The 21,017-nt window shown below is 38.1% G+C and overlaps 1 protein-coding gene across 4 annotated transcripts in view; it reads right to left on the reverse strand.

The window, feature by feature from the left end:
• Positions 1-21,017, reverse strand: part of MAP3K20 (mitogen-activated protein kinase kinase kinase 20) — a 193,374-nt gene that overhangs the window by 157,788 nt on the left and 14,569 nt on the right. For 2 of the 4 annotated variants that reach the window (XM_017856968.1, XM_017856971.1), the window contains exon 2: positions 18,969-19,161. In XM_017856968.1, coding sequence (XP_017712457.1) covers positions 18,969-19,127 — 159 coding nt within the window. In that variant the 5' untranslated portion in view covers positions 19,128-19,161. Of the gene's footprint in view, positions 1-18,691; positions 18,778-18,968; positions 19,162-19,333; positions 19,654-21,017 lie in introns of those variants that run through there. The other 2 variants (XM_017856969.1, XM_017856970.1) reach the window with 2 other exon arrangements.

Genomic DNA, 21,017 nt, shown 5'->3' on the forward strand with positions numbered 1-21,017 from the left:
AATAAAAAAAAAAAAAAAAAAAAAAAAAAAAAAATATATATATATATATATATATATACACACACATACATACACACACACATATATGTATAACATGTATTATATATATTTTATCTATTATGTATATATATAAAGTTGTATTAAAATAACTTTCTTTTAAAGTTAAAATATAATTTTACTTATTTTCTACTTATTACTAACTTGACTTAATAATATCTTAAAAGGAAGAAGATCATTAAATATTCCTTTGGGGGAGATAAATACATCATGTCCCATCCCCCAACTAGGTTGCCTAATCTAGGAAGGATGAGAAAGACATTTACTGTATCAAATGGGAACCCACACTGAAAGAAGGTTTTCATTTTTAAAAAAATTACAAGCCCTAAAGTACGTTTCTGGAAATATATCATATTAGCATTTTATGACTGTAGACAATTCAGCTATGTGAATTGAAAGAATTGTACAAATGGGCTCAACAAGAAAAGTGAGAAATTTAGGAAAAGTTTTTGTTCGTAGACACAAATAGCGGGCCCTTCTACTTGGCTCCAGTGAGCCAATATAAGCGGGTATAAGGTCACCATATACCCTCTTTTCTAAACTCTCTGAATGAAAGAGTTAATGGGGAATCTATCTCCCTCTCTCTGCAGACCCTGCTAAGATAAACAGGTGTGAAATACTTCTCTCTTTATACACAGTTCTTAAAAAGGAAAATTTCTTCTTACTCATCTTGACAAATGTCTGTGTGTAGACATTCCAGAGCCCTTATGGGTTTACTAAAACAAACAGAAAAAAAAACCTACCATAATAAAAGGAAAGCCATATTTCAAATACCACCCAAGTATTGGTTTCATGTACTGGTGACAAGTACTGGTTTTCACCTACAGAGCAAATACAGTTTTCTCCCCTTTATAATTACCAGATGTGGAGAGAGCTATAAACAAAGGCAAAACCCTAAAGCATTATTGCTTAGTAACCAAAAGTTTTATTTGTATTCTTAAAGAATACTAAAGGAAGGTGCCTAGTGCCCAGATAAATTCAAGTTACATTTAACTTAAAATGTCTACGGTATTTCTTCAGCTACCAATTACGACCTGGAGAAACTCTGAAGTAGAACTCATGTTTACTTATACCACATATCTGCTGAGCTTCATGATAGCAAATAAATTGGGAGAAAGAAAAAGGTAAGTAAGGAGATTAAAATTCTGGGCCATCAATGACATTTTAGGAGAGTTGAAGCAGAAAATATCAAAAGCATATGAGTGTACTTTCAACGTACTTTGCATGATTGAAAACTCAACAGAGGGGTGAATTGCCAATCTGTACAAAACAGACCGATTATAAAGATGTTTTTACTGTCTCTGTCCCACAAGTAAGATTCCATGCCTTTGGTTAGTTTTGTTGTTTTGTTCTGATTATAAGTATAGAATGTGCTCACTGTTGATTTGCATTGCCATACACAACTCTTAATACATATGCACATACACTTTTCCAATTGTTTGTTTACAACAAATTCCTAAAAGTGAGGATGATAGGTCAAAGGCATTTCATTTTAAAACTTGTCAATCTTTCAAACTGTCTTCTGGAAGGCTTACCATTTTAGACTACCACCAAGAAAGTGTTATGCCCATCATCCCATTCCCTCACCAGCTATAAGTGTTTCAGTCCTTCTCATTTCTACCAATCTTATACATGGAAAAATACCTCCAAATTATTCTATGATGCAATCACAATGATCCGATATAACCATGATTCCTAAGTGAGAGATCTCAATTTCCAGAGGACAAGAAAGGGGACAGAACATGTGTAGTTAAAAGAGATTTTAAAATCCCAGTTTATAACACAAAATAAAGTAAGTAAATGACAAAACATTGTTGTCTGGTGAGAAAAATTTTTTAAAAAGGATGAGAAACCACCATAGAGAACAAACATGTTAAAAGTTTGGGAAACATTACACTCTAGGATGATGTAAATAGCTCGTTATCTATGAGTCTTGAAAAGCAAGTTATGTTGAAATAGTGCTAACAAGTCACAGGGGAGAGTAGAAATCTCAAATATGTTCTGACCGTCTGCTGCTGAAATCATAGCACTAACCGCCACAGGTACACGCACTGAGAGCTGAGTAGCAGCCAGGCACTGTGCTGGGTGTACTTACCCAGATTACCTCACATGGTCCTCACAATAGCCTTATGAAGTGAACTCTATTATTATCTGCATTTTATAAAAGAGGAAACGAAGGCTTGGTGCAGTCACTTTCCCATAAATCTAATAAGCAGTGGAGACAGCATCTGAATCTACACCTGTCTCACGCTAAAGCCCAGGCTCTTAAACACGAAGCCATATTGCTTCCTAGGAATTTATGCCTCCATTTGCAGCCCAAGTCAGAAGATGTTATTTAAAACACACATTTTATTTTAAAACATGTAAATAGGCCAGGCATGGTGGCTCACACCTGTAATACCAGCACATTGGGAGCCCAAGGCGGGCATTTCACCTGAGGTCAGTTCAAGACCAACCTGCTCGACATAGGGAAACCCTGTCTCTACAAAAATACAAAAATTAGCCAGCCTTGGTGGTCCTCGCCTGTAGTTGCAGCTACTCAGGAGGCTGAAGTACGAGGATGGTTTAAGCCTGGGAGGCAGAGGCTGCAGTGTACCAAGATCACTCCACTGTATTCCAGCCTGGGTGATAGAGCCAGACCCTGTCTCAAACAGAAACAAAAGCAAACACAAACAAAAAAACCAACCAACCAAACAAAAACATATACATGAAAACCTATTCTACAGTTTTCATGAATATTTTCACTGCCATCTTTGTCAACAGATTGATTTCCCATTAAGGACATGCTGGCAAGAAGTTTTTACTGGTTTTAGGTTTCCCAGTTTCTCAAGAATTATCTTGTCCTCAGACACTTATCTGCACAGACTCACTGACTAATTCCAGATTACACAAATCGCCCTACCAGAAGTTAAAGTGAGTCTGTGGAAAATCCCTTCTGTCATTAAACAGATTTTCACAGGAAATATGCTTCTCTCCAGGTCCAACTCCTGAGGCCAGAGGAGGCCTAAGGCTACCCTTCCTCCCCTGGTAGCCAGGTCATGACCACCTGCCCTGAATACTCCAGGACTAGGCTCTGGGTGCCCTTATCCCTGCACAGGTCAGCACAGGAAAACCGGCTCCTGCTACCCCCTCACCTCTCATGCCAGTTCCTACAGGACTGCATGTATTCTAGCTGGACCCTCCTCGCATCTCTCCTCAACTCCTGAAACCCTTGCACAAAGCCCCTCTATCCTGAACCTCTTCTCTAAACCTTCCCTTGCTTCCTCTGTCCGGACAGAGGTGCTCCCCGGCAGCCCTTGCAATAGCTGCTGTTCTGTCTCTTGGCCCTTGCTCTGCAGAGCCTGGTGGGGAGCCCCTCCTTAGCACCTCCAGACAGTACTCTTTCCTACCACCTCCCAAAAGCTGAATCTTCTGTCATGAGATTGCATCATTCATGAACCTTCATTGCTGCTATCGTGTACCAATCCCCAGTTCACTCCCCTGTTTCTTAATGATTTAAGCCCCAGCTCACTGTCACTTTGACTGATTACTATTCCTGTCTTGGTGTGGGAGTTTTCATGCACTTACAAGATCCTCAGACACCTGTTCTTTCAAGTCTTTGAACTCTTCCCCTGCAACAGTCTAGTCCTTCACCCTGCCACAGTCACATATTCCTTTGGTCATGACTTAGATCCTGAATTACCCATAACTGCACCTCTCTACAATCCAAAATCCAGACCCCCACTTGCTGACCACCACTTCCTGTATTTCCAGCTTCCTGCCTCCAGCACCTGAACTCCAGTAATCCCTTGACCTATCATTACCTGTTCCTATATTTTATCAGTGTCACACCCTTCCCTGAAGTCTTCCCTCCTCACTACATGCCAGGCCAAATCACAGAATCCTTTCCCTGAAACCATCCTCAGCATCATGGTTCTACTTCTACTTCACTGTACTCAGGAAAACCACAACCCTGAAGAAATCCAATTCTCTGTTTACTCCACTCTTGCAACTGTTGAGCTGAATATGGCTGAAGAAAACACACAACCTGATTGCTTCTCAGCAACCATACTACATTTCCCTAGTTCAGTGGTTCTCAATTCTTTTAATACAGACATTAATCCTTCCAGCACCAGTTCCAGAAAAGGTTACCCTTTTCCTCACTGAATTGACTTGGCACCTTCGTCAAAAATCTATTGACCAAACATGCGTGAGCCTAATTCTGGACTCTCTGTTCTGTTCCACTAGTCTGTCTATACACAAATACCACACTATCTCGACTACTGTAGCTTTATGGTAAGCAATTAAATAAGTTTGTAGTACAAGTTCTCCATCATTACTCTTCGTTTTCATTTTTCATTACTCCAGGTCCTCTTCACTGCCATATGTTTACAATCTGCTTATCAATTTCTACAAAAAAATTTTAAAACTGGCTGTGTTATGATTTGGGATTATGTTGAATCTTCAAATCAATTTTGGGGGAACTGACATCTGAATAAAAATATTCCGACCCATAAATGTAGGATATATTTCCTTTTTAAATGTATTCACGAATTTCTCACAGCAATGTCAATGTCTTATAGTTTTCAGTGTAAAGATCTTACACAGACTTTTGTTAAATTTATCCTTCAGCATTTCTTTTCTCTAGAAATAGAACTCTGTTTTAAAAATTATAGTACATAACGTAAAACTTACCAATGAAACCATTTTAAGTGCATAATTCAGGGGCGTTAATCACATTCACAATGTTGTACAACTCTCATCATTACTTATTACCAGAATGTTTCCATCATCCCAAATAAAAATTCTATACCTATCAAACAATAATTCCCCACTCTCTCTCTCCCAGCCCCTGGTAATCTCTATTCTATTTTTTGTCTCTGAATATTGCCTATTCTAGGTACCTCATATAAGTGGTATTGTACAATATTGGTCCTTTTGTGTTAGGCCTATTTTTACTTAGCATACGTTTTCAAGATTCATCAATGTTGTAGCATAGATCAGAACTGCATTCCTTCTTAAGGTTGAATAATAAATATTGTTTATCTGTTCATCTGTTGATGGACATTTAGGTTGCTTCCAAGTATTTCATATTTTATCTAAATGGTATTTAGATGGCAGATTCTAATTATTCGCTGTTTGTATCAAAAAAGAACTCGACCTGCTCACAAACCTGCTCCTCTCTTGATTTCCCTTACCCCACGCACACCCTTCCATCTCCTCAGTGCAAAACCTCTGAGACGTCCTTGATTATTTTCACAGCCCACGTCCAATCAGTGAGCAAATCTGGTTAACTCTACCCCAAATTCAACCACTTCTCACTGCCTCCACTGCAACCTTCCTGGCCCGAGACACAAGCATCTCTCACTGAGATTACTGCAATAGAGCCATAACTGGTCCCCTGTCTCTGTCCCATGTAATGTCTTTCAACAGGGTTTCCAGAGTGGCCATGTGAAAATGTAAATCAAACCATTTCATATCATTACTCAAAAGCATTCAACTGCTCACCATTTCCTTCCAATTTAGGTCAGAAGCTCTTATAATTGCCTACGTGGTCCAAGACCATTTGGCCTCGTTGCCTCTCTGGCCTAACCTCCTGTTTCTCCTCCCTCACGCACTCCACTCCAGCTATGATGGTCCCCTTACTATTTCTCCAACACATCACGCAAGCTCCCACCTGCCATGGGCCTGTCTCTGGAATGTTTTATCCCACATGCATGGTTCCCTCCCTTAATTCCTTCAAGTTTTTAGTCAATGTCACCTTCTCAGTGAGGCCTACCCTGACCAACTCATTGAAATTTGAACCCTAGCCCCTCTGGCACTCCGGATCTCCCTTACTCTGCCCTATTTTCCCCTTATATTAATTAAAATAAACTTTTAATTCTGGAATAATTCTAGGTTCACAGAAAGGTTGCAAAGATGGTACAGATAGTTCCTCTTGCCTTGTTTCCCCTCATGTTAACATGCTGCATCACCAGGGTATATTTATCAAAGCTAAGAAGCCAACACTGATACATGACTATGAACTCAACTCCAGGCTTTATTGACATTTCACTATTTTTTCCACCAACATCTTTTTTTTCTGTTCTAGAATCCAATTTGGGATACCACATCTCCTTATCTCTCATAGTCTATGACAGTTTCTCAGCCTTTCCTTGTTTCCCAAAACCTCAAAGACTTGAGAAGCACTGGGGCCAGGTAGTTTGTAGACTGTCCATCAGCTTTGGTTTGCCTGATATTTTCCTCATGACTAGACTGGGGTTATGAGTTTAGGGGAAGAAAACCTCCAGGGTAAAATGCTTTTCTCACCATATCATATGTGGGATATGCATTATCAACCTGACTAATCACTAGTGGTGTTAGCCCTCATCACTTGGTTAAGGAGGCGTCTGTCAGGTTAGCCTACTGTAAAGTTACTAACTATTCCTGTTCTATACTTGAATCTTTGGAAATGAATCACTAAATTCAGCCCCTAGCCCTGGCAGGTATAGGTCTTATATTTTCTTATGTGTTGACATACCATTTATTTTCTTATTCCCCACATTTCAAGGTAAACTCTAAAAAACATGAATCCTTGTATCTTTTATTTACCAATGTAGTTCCAGTATCTAGAGTAGTACCTAGCGAGTAATAAATACTCAATATTTGTTGGATGGCTGAATTACAGAAAAGAAAGTTACCTCAGAATCTGTTCAGGTCACAGTTTCCTAGGGTCAAGTATGCACCTCCCCACCTAGAAAAATATGTGCTCAGGAAACAAATCTGGTTTTGTACTTCAAGGTATTATCCACATGTAGAGTTACCTCTTTCAGTGGTATCTGCAGTTTTATTGGGAAACAGCCTTAAAGAATAAAGTTACAAGATAAGATTTGAGGTGTTAGCAGTAGGCTTGAATAGAGAATCTATGTAAAGTGCTTAGAATAGTAGCTGTAAATAACAGGAACTAAAGAAACATTAATTTTCTTCTATTTCCTCACCTTACATTTAGGTGAGAACAATTTTGGAGATACAGAGGGCCTTCCTGGAACTTCAAAACATGCTTATTTTACCTGCTAATAAACTTAAATCCTTTCTAAAACAAGTCCAGAGTATAACTTTTTAACACTCTATACTCCCAAGTCCATTTAATAGTAATTAATTTGATCTCTTCTTAAAATTTGCTCTTGGTCTGGTCAACACTTAAGGTCAGTATATCCAGAATCAGGATTTCCCACAGAGCCTCACTGGTCTGAGAGAGGTGTCCTGGCCTTACTACAAACCCCAGGCTTCTTTGCACAGAAGGTTTTTCCCATGGAAGAATGCAAGCTACACTTAGAGGCCTAGGCTTTACTGCGTAGTTAAGAAGACATCCTGAGGTCTTAGGGAGAAAAAGTCCCTCACTTTCACAACTTTAAAGATTTGTTCAGCAGCAGATGCTCACTAAACTTTGCATTATATTTTAAAATACCCACCAAGTGATTGAAATAAAAATGAGTATATATTTCTTTTTCTTTCCTTTTCTTTTTTTGAGATGGAGTTTTGCTCTTGCTGCCCAGGCTAGATTGCAACGGTGCGATCTCGGCTCACTGCAACCTCTAATTCCCGGGTTCAAGCGATTCTCCTCCCTCAGCCTCCCGAGTGTCTGGGATTACAGGCACCAGCTAATTTTTGCATTTTTAGTAGAGATGGGATTTCATCATGTTGGCCAGGCTGGTCTCGAACTCCTGACCTCAGGTGATCTGCCCGCCTATGAGTATATGTTTCTTAAGGTAGATTCTATGTTCCAATAATGGAAGCAATTCAGTTTCCCACTAAAGGAAGCACTGCTCAGCATGTTTTTAAAATGTCGTGAGATCAGCTCATTTTGCATATTACTTGCTGAATACAATCTCTGGAAAGCAGGGTTGCCATACAGTCTCCTCCCTCTTTAACAAACATTTTCATACTTACCAGTGCTGCTTCTCTAATGCAACGAATTCTGCCAAGCATTATTTTCCTGAAGAACAGTATCAGGGATAAGAGTAATATTTTCAAGTCATTAGAATTCTGGCAGTCTCATTTCATTTAGGACACCTTAATTTTTCTCAGGTCATGAATCAGTGAACATCTGATATTAGCAGGGCTAAGAAAAAGCATCTTGGATTCCTTTTGGGAAATATGTTCAAAAACAAACCAAATAAGAACCATGGCCAGGAAAATATCCTTTCTAGCTGCTATAGAACAGAACCCTTCATTCAAAGACAAAGTAATTTATTAAGAACTCAAAAAATCAGCCAAACACGGAGAAGAAAAGGCTATAAAGTAGGCTAGGAATGGCAAGCTTTATTCTTTTCTGAAGATTCAGCAGTAGTGAAACCTTTCTGTAAATCTTACAAAGAAGAGAAAGTTGAGATGTGATCATTATGTTTATTATTCTGTTCACTTATATCCATCCTATCCATTATTGATTGCTTATTGTGGACCAGGTACTGTGTAGAGTCCAGAAAGTGCAAAGATCAATAAGGTACAGATGCCATCCTCTAGAAGGTGATACATGGAAGAACGTAAGATTTGTTGTATACAGCCCTGGAGGCAGGGACCAGGATCAACGGCTGGAAGTTACATTATAAAGGACTTTCTAAGAAACTGTTCCAAACTAGAGCAGCCTGTATCTCATATGTCATCAATGGCAGTGTTCAAACAGAAACCGGATGTCCTAACCGGGAGTACGAGTCAAGCATCAGTGGAAAAAAAACTGATAACATGGCCTCTATTTTTGGGTAATTTCATGTCAGTGACTTCCTGTCTCCACTACAGAACAGAGAAGAAAATTCTAGGTACTTTTAAAATATTCAAGTGAGATAATTCTATTTTTGAAGACTAAGAGCCAGTCATACCAATTTTGAAACTATCTGAAATACTTATGGGCTGCTTTTCTCTCCTCCAATTTTCAATTTCTCAATTCTCTACATTAGGCTTTGAGTTTCTCAGGAATTGAATTCATGCTATATACTATTTTTCTTCTAACAGCAAGAGCTGAGCTTTGTATAACATCAGCTACTCAGGCTATAACATTTTTACTGAAATACATTAATTGGTTTTACTTCAGCATAATATTTTGAGCATGGCTATAGAACAAATATTAACTAACTGAAATGTTTATTGCTCAATATGCTAAGATCAATAAGACTTTAATGAAAAGGTGAAATAACAGTTGCAATGTTTCTCATAAGGCAAACCGAAAATAACCTCCACATACAGGTAAATATGTAATCTAACAAAGCTTTGAAAGGATTTTTTAAATTTGAAAAGACTAAGAAGCAAAAATGAGAAGGATTAGGGGCTTTGGCTTGCAAATAAAACATATTTATGGTCACACTAATTATCTAAAAAAAAATCAGTGGTGTTTTCTTAATGTAACTACATTTCACATAACATGGTAAGAACATTATTTATAACTCAGGTAATTTTCTAAACTCCTCTTGGTCCCAGGAGAAGCCTTTCTGGTGGCTCTTCCTCACTGACCTCTCTCCTAAGGTTTGAGTTATCTTCAGACATATCAGTAAAACATGTTACTCATTTAATACATTTATTTCCTCAACATGTGTCCAATTTCCTCTACTGCCTTTATAGCAGTTCACCTTGGAGTGTCTTAGATTACAAGCTCCCAGTAACAGAAATGTCTGGTAGAAAAGAGCAGAGTGATGGATGGCTGTTCAATATACACTTCTGGATGATGACTATGTTAATTATCAAATAAAACGATCCATTATTTTAAATTGCTTACTCTCTAATTCAAAATGATGATTTATATACATAGCGCAATGTTAAAGCACTGCACAGTGACATGTTTAAAATTCCTTAAGCAGAAATGGCATGCCTGTCTAAAAGGCACAAAAGCAAGGGCATTTATAAAAACCAGACATCAGGAACCCTAGAGCAAGGGCAATACCTAAGAGTTTGTTACTATGTAGGTGAATGCAAGTATGTTACTGTACTTCCAGTGACACGGTAAAGACATACCAGTTCTACCCTCTTCACAGCTCAAAGCAGAGTAAATGAAGAAAATGTAGGCATGTCAATATGAGATACCTTTCCTAGATGAACAAGAATGAGAGGGATGTCCACTGTGACACACAATACCAGGTAACAAGGAACAAATACTTCAATGTTCACTAGGAGCAAAGCACAATGACAGGTGTTGTGCGGCTGGCAAGGAAGACCCACGTGAACGATGCTGTTTATATTAGGCAGGCTGCTTAATTTCCCTGAGCCTTAGTTTCCATCGAATGCAGATCATAATCTTATAAAGTGACTGTGAAGAAGAAGGCAAGGTATAAAGCCCTTCACCAAATTCAGGCTCACAGCGGTAGCCGTACGCGGTAGAGTGATCGTGACCTGTTTGGTGACAGCATCAGCTACAAAGACAGTCCTGCCCTCAGAGAGCTCACGACAGGACATCAAACGTACCACACATGCACTTGCCCGTGGTATTCACACTAAGCCTTGTCAGGTTGTCTTTGCTGCTAACTGTATTTGTGGCATCTGATCCCTTCTCAGCATGAGGCCTAGATATCAACTAATTAACATTTTCACAAAAGATGACATCTAGCTGCTGTTCTGACTGTGGGGTACAGTTGTGAAGATGTGAGTGATAGTTAACAGTTATCCAAGTCTTCCTATGAGTCAAGCACTCTTCTACATACATTTCACATGCATGATCTCACTCAGTCCTCTCGACAAGTCTATGATGTGGGTACTATCATTAGCCCTGCTTTTCAGATGAGAAGACATAGCATGTTCACATGAAAAATTCAGTGACAATTTCTCACTGGAATGCAGAGTCACAGGCAGTTTTAACCATCGGTCAAATTAGTGCTATGGGTATTACGTGGTATAAATTCAGAAGAGAAAGAGAAAATATGCTTGTATGACTGAGAATGCTTCATAGAGAAGGAAATAATTATAGCTGAAGAATGGGTAGGATCTGCCCAGACAGGGAAGACAAAGGTATTACAAGTGAAGGAAAGAATGTGAACAAGGCTACAGAAATTTAAAAAGTAATACAGAAGAACAGTTGGACAAGAGTGGAGAGACTGTGTCAGAAAATAAACAAAGACAAAATAAAATAGCTGAGTGAGAGGGCTTGCACCTGCAATCTCAGCCACTTGGGAGACTGAGCCGGGAGGATGGCTTGAGCCCAGGCGTTCGAGGCTAGAATGAGCTCACTATACTCCAGCCTGGGGGACAGAGGGAGACCCTGTCTCAAAAAAAACAAAAAACACAAAAAACAAAAACAAACAAACAAACAAAAAACCACAGAAGGAAGGAAGGAAGGAGGGAGGGAGGGAAGGAAGAAAAGGCTGGAAAGTCAGATTAGCACCAGTGTGAGAAGGGGCTGGAATTTGAAAGTATTTGCCTGAGGTTTCATGTACATTTGCCATTCCTAAGTCAGCCTTTGGTTCATTATGTGCATAGGTGGTCATCTACATGGGTGAAGTTAAGAGCCTAAAGGCCTCTAAGAGCAAAAACCTCTCCACCACCTTTTGACAAGGTACCCAAAATTCCAAACTGAAGTTATACTGTCTATATTTAGCATATGATCGACTAGGTACAATATAAGTAGTGGTTCTCAAACTCTAGTGGACATCAGAAACAACCAGAAAGCTGGTTAAAACACAGATTGCTGAGTGCTACCTCCCAGTTTCTGACTCATTTGGCGTGAGGTAAGGCCCAAGAATTTGTATTTCTAACAAATTCCCAGGTGATGCTTAATGCTGCTGGTCCAGGGACCACATTTTGAGAACCACTGACCTAAAAGGATAAAATCCAGAATGAGTAAATTCTAACTGTGGAGAGAAAAATTTTATATGAGATTATTTATTTTAATAACTCACAAAGGGACTTCTGAGTGAAGGGGAAGAGACTAGGCATGTGGAGATGCTATAACAAATATTCTTCAGCCATAAATGGGTACATTTGAAAGTACAGGTTGAGTATCTCTTTCCCAAAATGCCTGGGACCAGAAGTATTTGGATTTTATCAGATTTTGGAATATTTGCATATATACAATGAGATATCTTGGGGATGGGACCCAAGGCTAAACATGAAATCATTTATGTTTCATCTATGTCTGATACCTGGAGGTAATTTTATACAATACTTTAAATAATGCTGGGCATGAAACAAAGTTTTGACTGCGACCTGTCACGTGAGGTCAGGTGTGAAATTTTCCACTTGTGGTGTCACATCCACTCTCAAAAAGTTTGAGATTTTGGAGCCTTTTGAATTTCAGATTTTCAGATTAGGGATGCTCAACTTGTACCAACTTAAAACGTTAGCTCTGGTATAGTTAAGAAAGCTCTCTCCATGCTTAAAAATACCAGTGGCCACTCTTGAGCACCACTTTGGACAAGTTATTACAGAAACTATGCCAGAACTCAATAGCAGTTGTCAAATATCTAAGATACTTAATTGTTATTTGTATTGGTCCCATCAATACACTTAAATATTGAGAGGATTTACAAGGAAAGTAAATGTGGCATTATTCTTGTTATTGTGTTTGGGGCAGGGGGAAATATTTAAAATAGCACTTACAATTAAAACAAATATAAAGAATTTATTAATAAAAAGCAATAGAACTGCATAGAAAAGAAGCATCTCCCTCCCATGAGCTAATAAAATGATAACATTGAACTAGCCTTCCATAAATCACTAAACAATACCATATTAACTGAGTATAATAAAAGCTTTTTATTTTTTGCTCTTGGTTCTCTGTCAATTTCAACATTACATTTCCTATTTCAAACAGATATTTTCCCCTTTATATAAAAATTATTGATAGTTCCTATTATAACCAGTTTGACACACTGATCTTCTCTCCTTATCTATAAATATTTATAATGTGGAATACATTTGAAACTTGAATTTATCTGGCTTCCAACATTTCTAAAGCAGTGAAATTTGGTAGGATGCTTTTACTTTTAAAATAAGGGTAATGGTGTCTTACAAAAGCCACGACAGATGAAGAAAAGGCCTTGTATATTACCTCTTAAGGATTCTATTTCCTTTTGATTCTTTTGAGAAAATAAAAAGGAATTGTGTTTCTTTCGTATCTCATACTTAAATATGGTTTTCTAATATCAATTGAGTATCAACAGATTGCAAGTTAACATAAAGGCTGTCAGGTTCCCATCTTTTCCAGACAGAAAAAAAAATACTATGTATAGACATATCTTGCTCAATGTATTGTCAAATATACCACAAGAGCACAATTAAGTTGCTGTGATTAATTATGTTTTGTTTTTGTTTTGTTTTTGAGATGGAGTCTCGCTCTGTCACCCAGGCTGGAGTGCACCAGCGCCATCTCAGCTCACTACAACCTCCGCTTCCTAGGTTTAAGCAATTCTCCTGCCTCAGCCTCCCAAGTAGCTGGGACTACAGGCACCCACCACCACGCCTGGCTAATTTTTGTATTTTCAGTAGAGACGGGGTTTCGATCTCTTGACCTCGTGATCCGCCCGCCTCGGCCTCCCAAATTGTTGGTATTATAGGCATGAGCCACTGCGCCAGGCCAATTAATTGTTTTCAAAAGTTAACATTCAAGCTGATGAACTCTGTCATGTTGGGAGTGTTCTCCTCTGGGCAGTAGATGTAAATAGGACATTGCGGTCACAATGTCTTTCTGTGCCACTTCTACTCATCCCTCAAATTTCTGCCTAAGCAGTTCAATTTGATCCCAGCTCATCTGGAATTCATCAAAAAGATACAATAGTGGCTTCCTTTCTTACCTTTGATGTATATGCTGAAGGTCATATGATTTTCTCCTACTGCAAACACTTTTTAAAACAGAAATAAATAGTACACTATAAGTAAATCTGCAAATAATGTAAACAAGCTAAACTGAGGTCTTGCACTGCTATGGAAGTGATATGAAAGTAAACATTAAACACTTTACAGCCACATATTGAGAGTGGAAAATTAGTGTTGTGTGATATGCTAAGGAGGTTTACAAAATTCAATTCACTAGATTGACCAGGCGTGGTGGCTCACGCCTGCAATCCCAGCACTTTGGGAGGCTGAGGTGGGCGGATCACGAGGTCAGGAGATCGAGACCATCGGGGCTAACACGGTGAAATCCCGTTTCTACTAAAACTACAAGAAATTACCCAGGCATGGTGGCAAGTGCCTGTAGTCCCAGCTACTCGGGAGGCTGAGGCAGGAGAATCGCTTGAACCCGGGAGGCAAAGGCTGCAGTGAGCAGAGATGGCACCACTGTACTCCAGCCTGGGCAACAGAGCAAGACTCCGTGTCAAAAAAAAAAAGAAAAAGAAAGAAAGAAAGTGATATAGATTGTCACAGTTATACGTCTTTAAATTGAATTTTTCTGATTATAAAAGTAAATAAGTAGGTCATGTGGTATTTACATTTCTCAAAACTTGAGGTAAATTTTACCCCAGAAGAAAACAAAACTGCAAACACATATTGAACTCTAGTAAAAATATACACAATGAAGTGTTTAAGGAGAAGCACACTGATGCCTGCAACTTATTTGAAATATATCAAAAATGAATTAATAAATGGAAGGTTAGACAGCTGCATACACATCTTATAAAGCAAGTATTTATATTAATGATAGGCACTAGATGGTAGGTATGCAAATATTTACAAAACCTTTTCACCTTTATGTTTGAAATTTTTCACGATAAAATGCTGCGGGGAAAAGAAATGTAAAATCATCATAGGAAAATATGAAAATAAGGTACAGTATAGGAAAATAAAAGCACCATACAGACATAAAACCTACACCTGGGATCATATTGTATATAATGTTTTTGCAACTTCCTTTCACCACTTAGCACTATATAATGAGCATTTTCCTTGCTTTCTAAATGTTCTTCCAAATGGAAGAGAAATCAATTACATAGCTGCAACATAGTTTGTAACTTCCAATTCTTCCTTGTTATACATCTGAGAAGAATCCTATAACTATATCCATCTTTCTGCACATCTCTGATTATTTCCTTAGGATAAAGTCCCAGAGTAAGACTCCTGGCCCAAAGAAGTAAACATTTTAAGGTTCTTGATACATTTTGCTAAACTCTTCTCCAGAAAGGTTTACCAATTTACATTCCTAATAGCAGTGTATCACAGATGCTAGCTAACCAGAGCCATGAGTTTACATTTCAAATTAAATGCTTTCATAAATAAAATTTCTCTATAATTTCTGCCAAAAAGACAATGTTCTTTTTTAAAAAGTCTAAAGTAAACAATCCTAATACCCAAATCTTGGCTCCTAAATAATATACTCCAAAATCAGGTCTACTGACTCAGGGCTTCTTGAAAACATGGCTGACTCCAGGAATGAGACAGGAACTAAATGAGCCTAGTACATCTTTTTGTGCCTGAAGTAAGAAAATCATCAAAAAATGTTGGTGACATATCAAAAGGACACAAGAGTCAGCTGGAAAGAGCTCTTATTTGCAAAATTTGGGATAAGTTAAGCATGAAAATGAATAACACTAATGGATTATAACATTCTGAATTCCAAAAAGTCTTTAAGTACACAATCAAACAATAACTACATGAATGGATGGATAAATAAAGGAAGAAAGGAAAAAAGAAGGGCAAACTCACTTATGCTAGAACTTTTTACTTTCTGCACAGTAAACCATCATACTATTTGAGCCAAATAAAATCATCAATGGATGCTAAAACATTAGTAAATGTTTGCTGAGGAAAGATGTTTACTTAGCTTCAAAGTATCTACCAATAGCTTAATTATTAATTACAAAGGAAAAATAGGTATTTTCTTTTACTGTGGAGAAATTGGGTAAACCCCTCTTAACTAAGGATTCAAAACTAACAACACCAATAATGAGACTAACCAACATCACAAGACACCCATTAAGACACACCAAGGACACATGACCTATGTAGTTTTTCTCCCAAAACTACATGAACTCTGACTAGGCTGGGGGCTGGAGGAGGAAATCACCCCCCCAAATGAGAGACATTCTACAAAACAATTGTCCTATACTCTTCCAAAATGTCTACATCTTAAAAGACAGAGAAAGGCAGAGAAACGGTTCCGGATTCAGCCAGGCTAAACAGACATGTTGATGACATGCAATATATGATCCTGGATTGGATCCTGGGTTGGAAAAATTGCCATCAAAAGCTCGCATTGCAAAAGTTGGCAAATGTGAATATAGACTGTATAACAAATAACATTACTGTTATCATTGTTAAATTTTTTGAATTTGTTAATTGTACTGTGGTTGTGTTTTGGGAGATGCTGAAGTATTTAGGGATAAAGGTACATGGCATCTGTAATGTACTCTCATGGTTCAGCAAAAATCATACAATATATATGAATATATATAAATCAATAACACATAGAGAAAAAGCAAATGTAAAACGTTACTAAATGGTGAGTCTAGGGGAAGAATATAATGTACTAGAGTTCATGGTAGTATTCTTTTAATTGTTCTCTATGTTTAAAAATGTTTTTAAATAAAGTTTTAAAGAGCTACAGAGATTTTAAGTAAATACAGTCTTTCTTTTTTGTTTTTAAATAAAGTAATATTATAACCACTAAAACAGAGAAAAGCAGTACATACTCACCACACTAGAGGTCTGCAAATAAAGTGAAAGTAAATAGTCTTCCTTTCTCCACTCACATAAACGAAGTTAGAATTTGGTATATATTTTCTCCACATTTTGCTAAGTTTATAGAACATATATTTAGTCTAATATTAAGTAATTCTTAAAGAGTCACATGAAATGAGCAGCAAACATTTTATTAAGTGTTCCATTGCCTCTAAAACTCATTGGCAAAAAACAACCAAGTGACATGGAACTGGATCTATAAATTTGGAAAAAATCCAGGGCTTATTACCTTTATCTTATCACTTAGAAAACACCTAGCCAGAAGCCAACACACATTTCATAAAGCATAACAATTATTTACATAAGAAATGTATATTTCCTTGTTAGTAACTGTCAACTCCTTGCCATAACTTTTTACGTCTTAAACTCATGTTGTTTTAGTACAAATGGGGATCCTTTGCCATAATTTACTGTGTCTCTTTATCACTCATAATCACTGAGTAAGCCCCAAAGCAAAAGTGGAGGTTTTGTTTTTCCTACTTAAAAGTTTATGAGTTATGCTCTTACAGTTTACTGGAATCAACTCGATTTCTGAATTATCTACATTCATGTTAAATACCTGCACAAAAGCAGAATTTGGCAGTGTCCAATTCCTGCTTTCACTCCTGTACTTTGCTATGTCATTTTCCTGGCTCTCCCAAGAATAGAAGAAAAGGTATTATGTAGGTATACTTGGGTAGGAGGGAGTGGAGTAAATGGGTTACAACTAATATTTTCCTATCAAAATCTGTTTCATGTCTCATAAAATCTTTCTAACACCGAACAATCATATAAGAACATGTTCCTTTTACTAAAGTTGTATAATCTAAAGCTTAAAATATTAGCATATATATAAATAACTGACTACAAATAGATGGAGCAGGTTTAGTTTTCTCTTCGTACCTGGTCAATTAGAGGTTTCAAAGTTAAAAACTAAAGAACAGGGGTTCTAGCCTCCTGGATTTCATTTGCCCCTCCTGGGGCAGCTTAATACATTTCACGATCTATAAAACGCAATCTATAAAGCTCTATTTCCCAATCTATAAAACAGGGACAATAATGCTTCCTATAAAGGACTTAATGAATTGATCAGCTAAAAGGGCTAGATTCAGTCCAAGGTAAGACATGGATTTAGTACTTGGCTACTATAAAAAATTTTTGTTGATTGAGAAATGGGGGCAAGGGAAAGTGACTTTCTTATACCCAGTACCCTTCTGTTTTGTGTACGGATGGGCTTTAAAAGCCCTCATTTCTTAATACCTTCCAAAAACCTATAGATACACCAAGGTAGAGATATCTCAGTCCTTCTAACCTGACTTCAACAATTGGAAACACAGCTGGTGATCACACAATTACATAGCACTGCTGGGAGGAAACCCACAAAGTGCTACCATTTGGGTTTCCTTCTCTAATCAATTGCTATGGTTCACTGGCAGCAGTTAATGAAAAAAATGAAATCATTCAAGGAGATTAAAGGATATTTATGGGAAAGTTCACTTTAAAAAGATATTGAACAATAATTAGCCAAAACAGGACATAAATAGAAATGACCAAAACCAGCTCCAGAGGGTCACTACTGAAGTTATCAATGCTACTGAGTCCCTGCAGGTCAGCTCTGCAATTAGTTTTATTCTCATGGTACCAAACTGAATGTGACAACCATGTTATATCTCATTCCTGATAAGGATGAAAGTTCTAAGAGCTCTGAACTCATCTAGGACCAGCATAAATCCCAGGCTCCGAAAGCCAAGACCCTTTTCTGATTTTACTAGGAGGGCAGCTCTCTGTCTGGCACCTATTACTTCTATATAATACAAAGCCCATCACTGTTAGCCTTAAGTAGAGGTGAAATCCAAGAAACAGGTACTGCATATTTCAGTTAAAAAAATGTGCCTTTTATCTTTTAAAAGACAATTGCTGATGACCAGAAGTTCAAGCAGAGAAAATGGAAAGGGTATAAAAACTTTACACATTACTCTTTACCGACCCCTCTTGGCTGCCCTAGGGAAGAGAAACGTTTGAACCCTGGGAAGGTCTGAAATCTCACCTCTGCCTCCAGGAGAGCTCAGAGAACATTCGGTCTTTCATGCCCTGGAAAGAAATCCTCTTACTTCAGCTGACCCCTAGTAGAACTCAACCCTAAAGCACACGCTGCAATAATTTCTATTTATGGGGCTCCCAGAATGGAAATTGGGAACGGCCTCGTGGATCAGCCCCAAAGGCCTTGCTAGGTCCCTTGCAACTCTGTGACCCTCTAACTCGAGGTTGAAAAAGTTTACATAAGTGGTATCGTGACTGTTTCTGTCAGCTGGAAAAGACCTTACCTCTTTCTCTATTTTGAGGAGCTTCTTTACAGCCACCTCCTTGTCCTGTGATATCCATTTGGCTCGATAAACACTCCCGAAACTTCCTCCACCGCAGTTTTCAAAAAACTGCAAGTCATCAAATTTAATTTGCACAAAGGAGGCACCGAGAGACGACATCTCATAATGACAAAGTATTATACTTCCACAAAATCTGCAGAAAGAAAGAAAAAGAAAAGCTGAATTACAAATATATTAGGCTAAATCCTCTGAATCCTACTTTAGATAATATATCACGAACGAGTCCTGTGAAACTTCCAGAAAGTCATGGTGACTTAGGAAGAAGAAAAGCAAGATTATAAACAAATCGAAATGAAAACACTCACCCTGGCAGCCCACGCAAAATTCAACAACAACCTGCCCAGACTTTGAATCACAGCTGTCCACAGAGAAATGGCTCAGATTTCCCCCTGACAAAACCTGCAGCAGCACTTCCTACCCATCCCAAGGAGCTCTGCCGAAAGGCTACTGTGTCACCAGGTCTCCTATCAGGAAGCCCTGACAGGCGGGAAGCATGCTTTCCACAGCAAGCTTGCATAGCTCCCCTGGCATCTGAGGCATGCCACCTCTCCACGCTGCGCTCACTTCACACAAAATATACACAGCCTAAGCCGCTGAGCATCCTGGTACACGGACAGCCAAAGGGCTGCAAACCGAACACACAATCGACGTTTAGACTCCAAAAACAAACTTTCAACTTAGGGATAACAGAAAAGCTGGTCAAGTGTTTGCCAGAAGTGGCTCCCTGGACTCTATATTGTAACAAAACTTAAAGAGTAGAAAAATTTGCCCTTGATTACAATATATTAAGTCATCCAAAGAATACTGCCAAGGACGTTAAAAAATATTATGCTTGTTTCCAGAGAAACGTATTACCCCCTCCCAGAGATTATTCTAGTGATCTTTCCTATGGTCTAAAGAGTTTTACTATTCTCCAGGTAAGTGGCCATTCTTAACACCCTATGCCAAACCATAGATTAGTGAGACTTACAAACACAAAAGCTGAACTAAAATTGGGCTAAAATTTTGAACCTACATAAAAACTTTTAAAATGGTGGATAAAAAAGTTGGTGCACATAGTCTTGCAAAAGCAAACACCAGAACCTTATGAGGGAGCAAAAGACAAATTTATATTTCTAGGACATTCTACAAAACATCTGGTCTAGCTTCTCATAATTGTGAACGTCATGAAAGGTTTTTTTTTGTTTTCTGTTTTGTTTTTTTTTTTTTTTGCAGAGAAACTTCTAGCAAAAGGAAAACTTAAAGAAACACAATGACTAGGCTGGGTGTGGTGGCTCATGTCTGTAATCCCAGTACTTCGGGAGGCCGAGGCCGGTGGATCACTTGAGGTCAGGAGTTCGAGACCAGCCTGGCCAACATGGCAAATCCCTGTCTCTTAGCCGGGTGTGGTAGCAGGCACCTGTAATTCCAGCTACTTGGGAGGCTGAGACACAAGAATTGCCTGAACCCAGGAGGTGGAGGTTGCAGTGAGCTGAGATAGTGCCACTGCACTCCAGCCTAGGCAAAGAGCAAAACTCCATCTCAAAAAAAAAAAAAAAAAAAAAAAAAAAAAAAAAAAAAAAAAAAAAAAAAAGAAACACAATGACTAAATATAATTTATGATCACTGGATTCTGGATTAAAAAAACTATAGAAAATATTACTAGGATATTAGGGAAATCTAAATATTAACTATACATTAGACTATATTAATTCATCCATGGTAAATAATGGTATTTTTGTTTTATAGATGGATGTCCTTGGATGTATTGCTTGGGAAATGCATGTAGACATTTTAAAGTATGATGTGTATAATTTACTTTAAAATGGTTCAGTCCTCATCCCTGTTCCCCGACACACACACCCAAAAAAGTACATGGGAATAGAGGGAGGGAGAGAGAAAGCAAGTGTGCCAAAATGTTAAGAACTGGCCCATCTAGGTGACAAGTATCTGGGCATTTTACTACTCTTTCCAGTCTTCTGTTGAGTTTTTTTTTTTTTTTTTTTTTTT

Source organism: Rhinopithecus bieti, unplaced genomic scaffold (genome assembly GCF_001698545.2).
Source record: "Rhinopithecus bieti isolate Rb0 unplaced genomic scaffold, ASM169854v2 scaffold_43749, whole genome shotgun sequence".
NCBI lineage: Eukaryota > Metazoa > Chordata > Mammalia > Primates > Cercopithecidae > Rhinopithecus > Rhinopithecus bieti.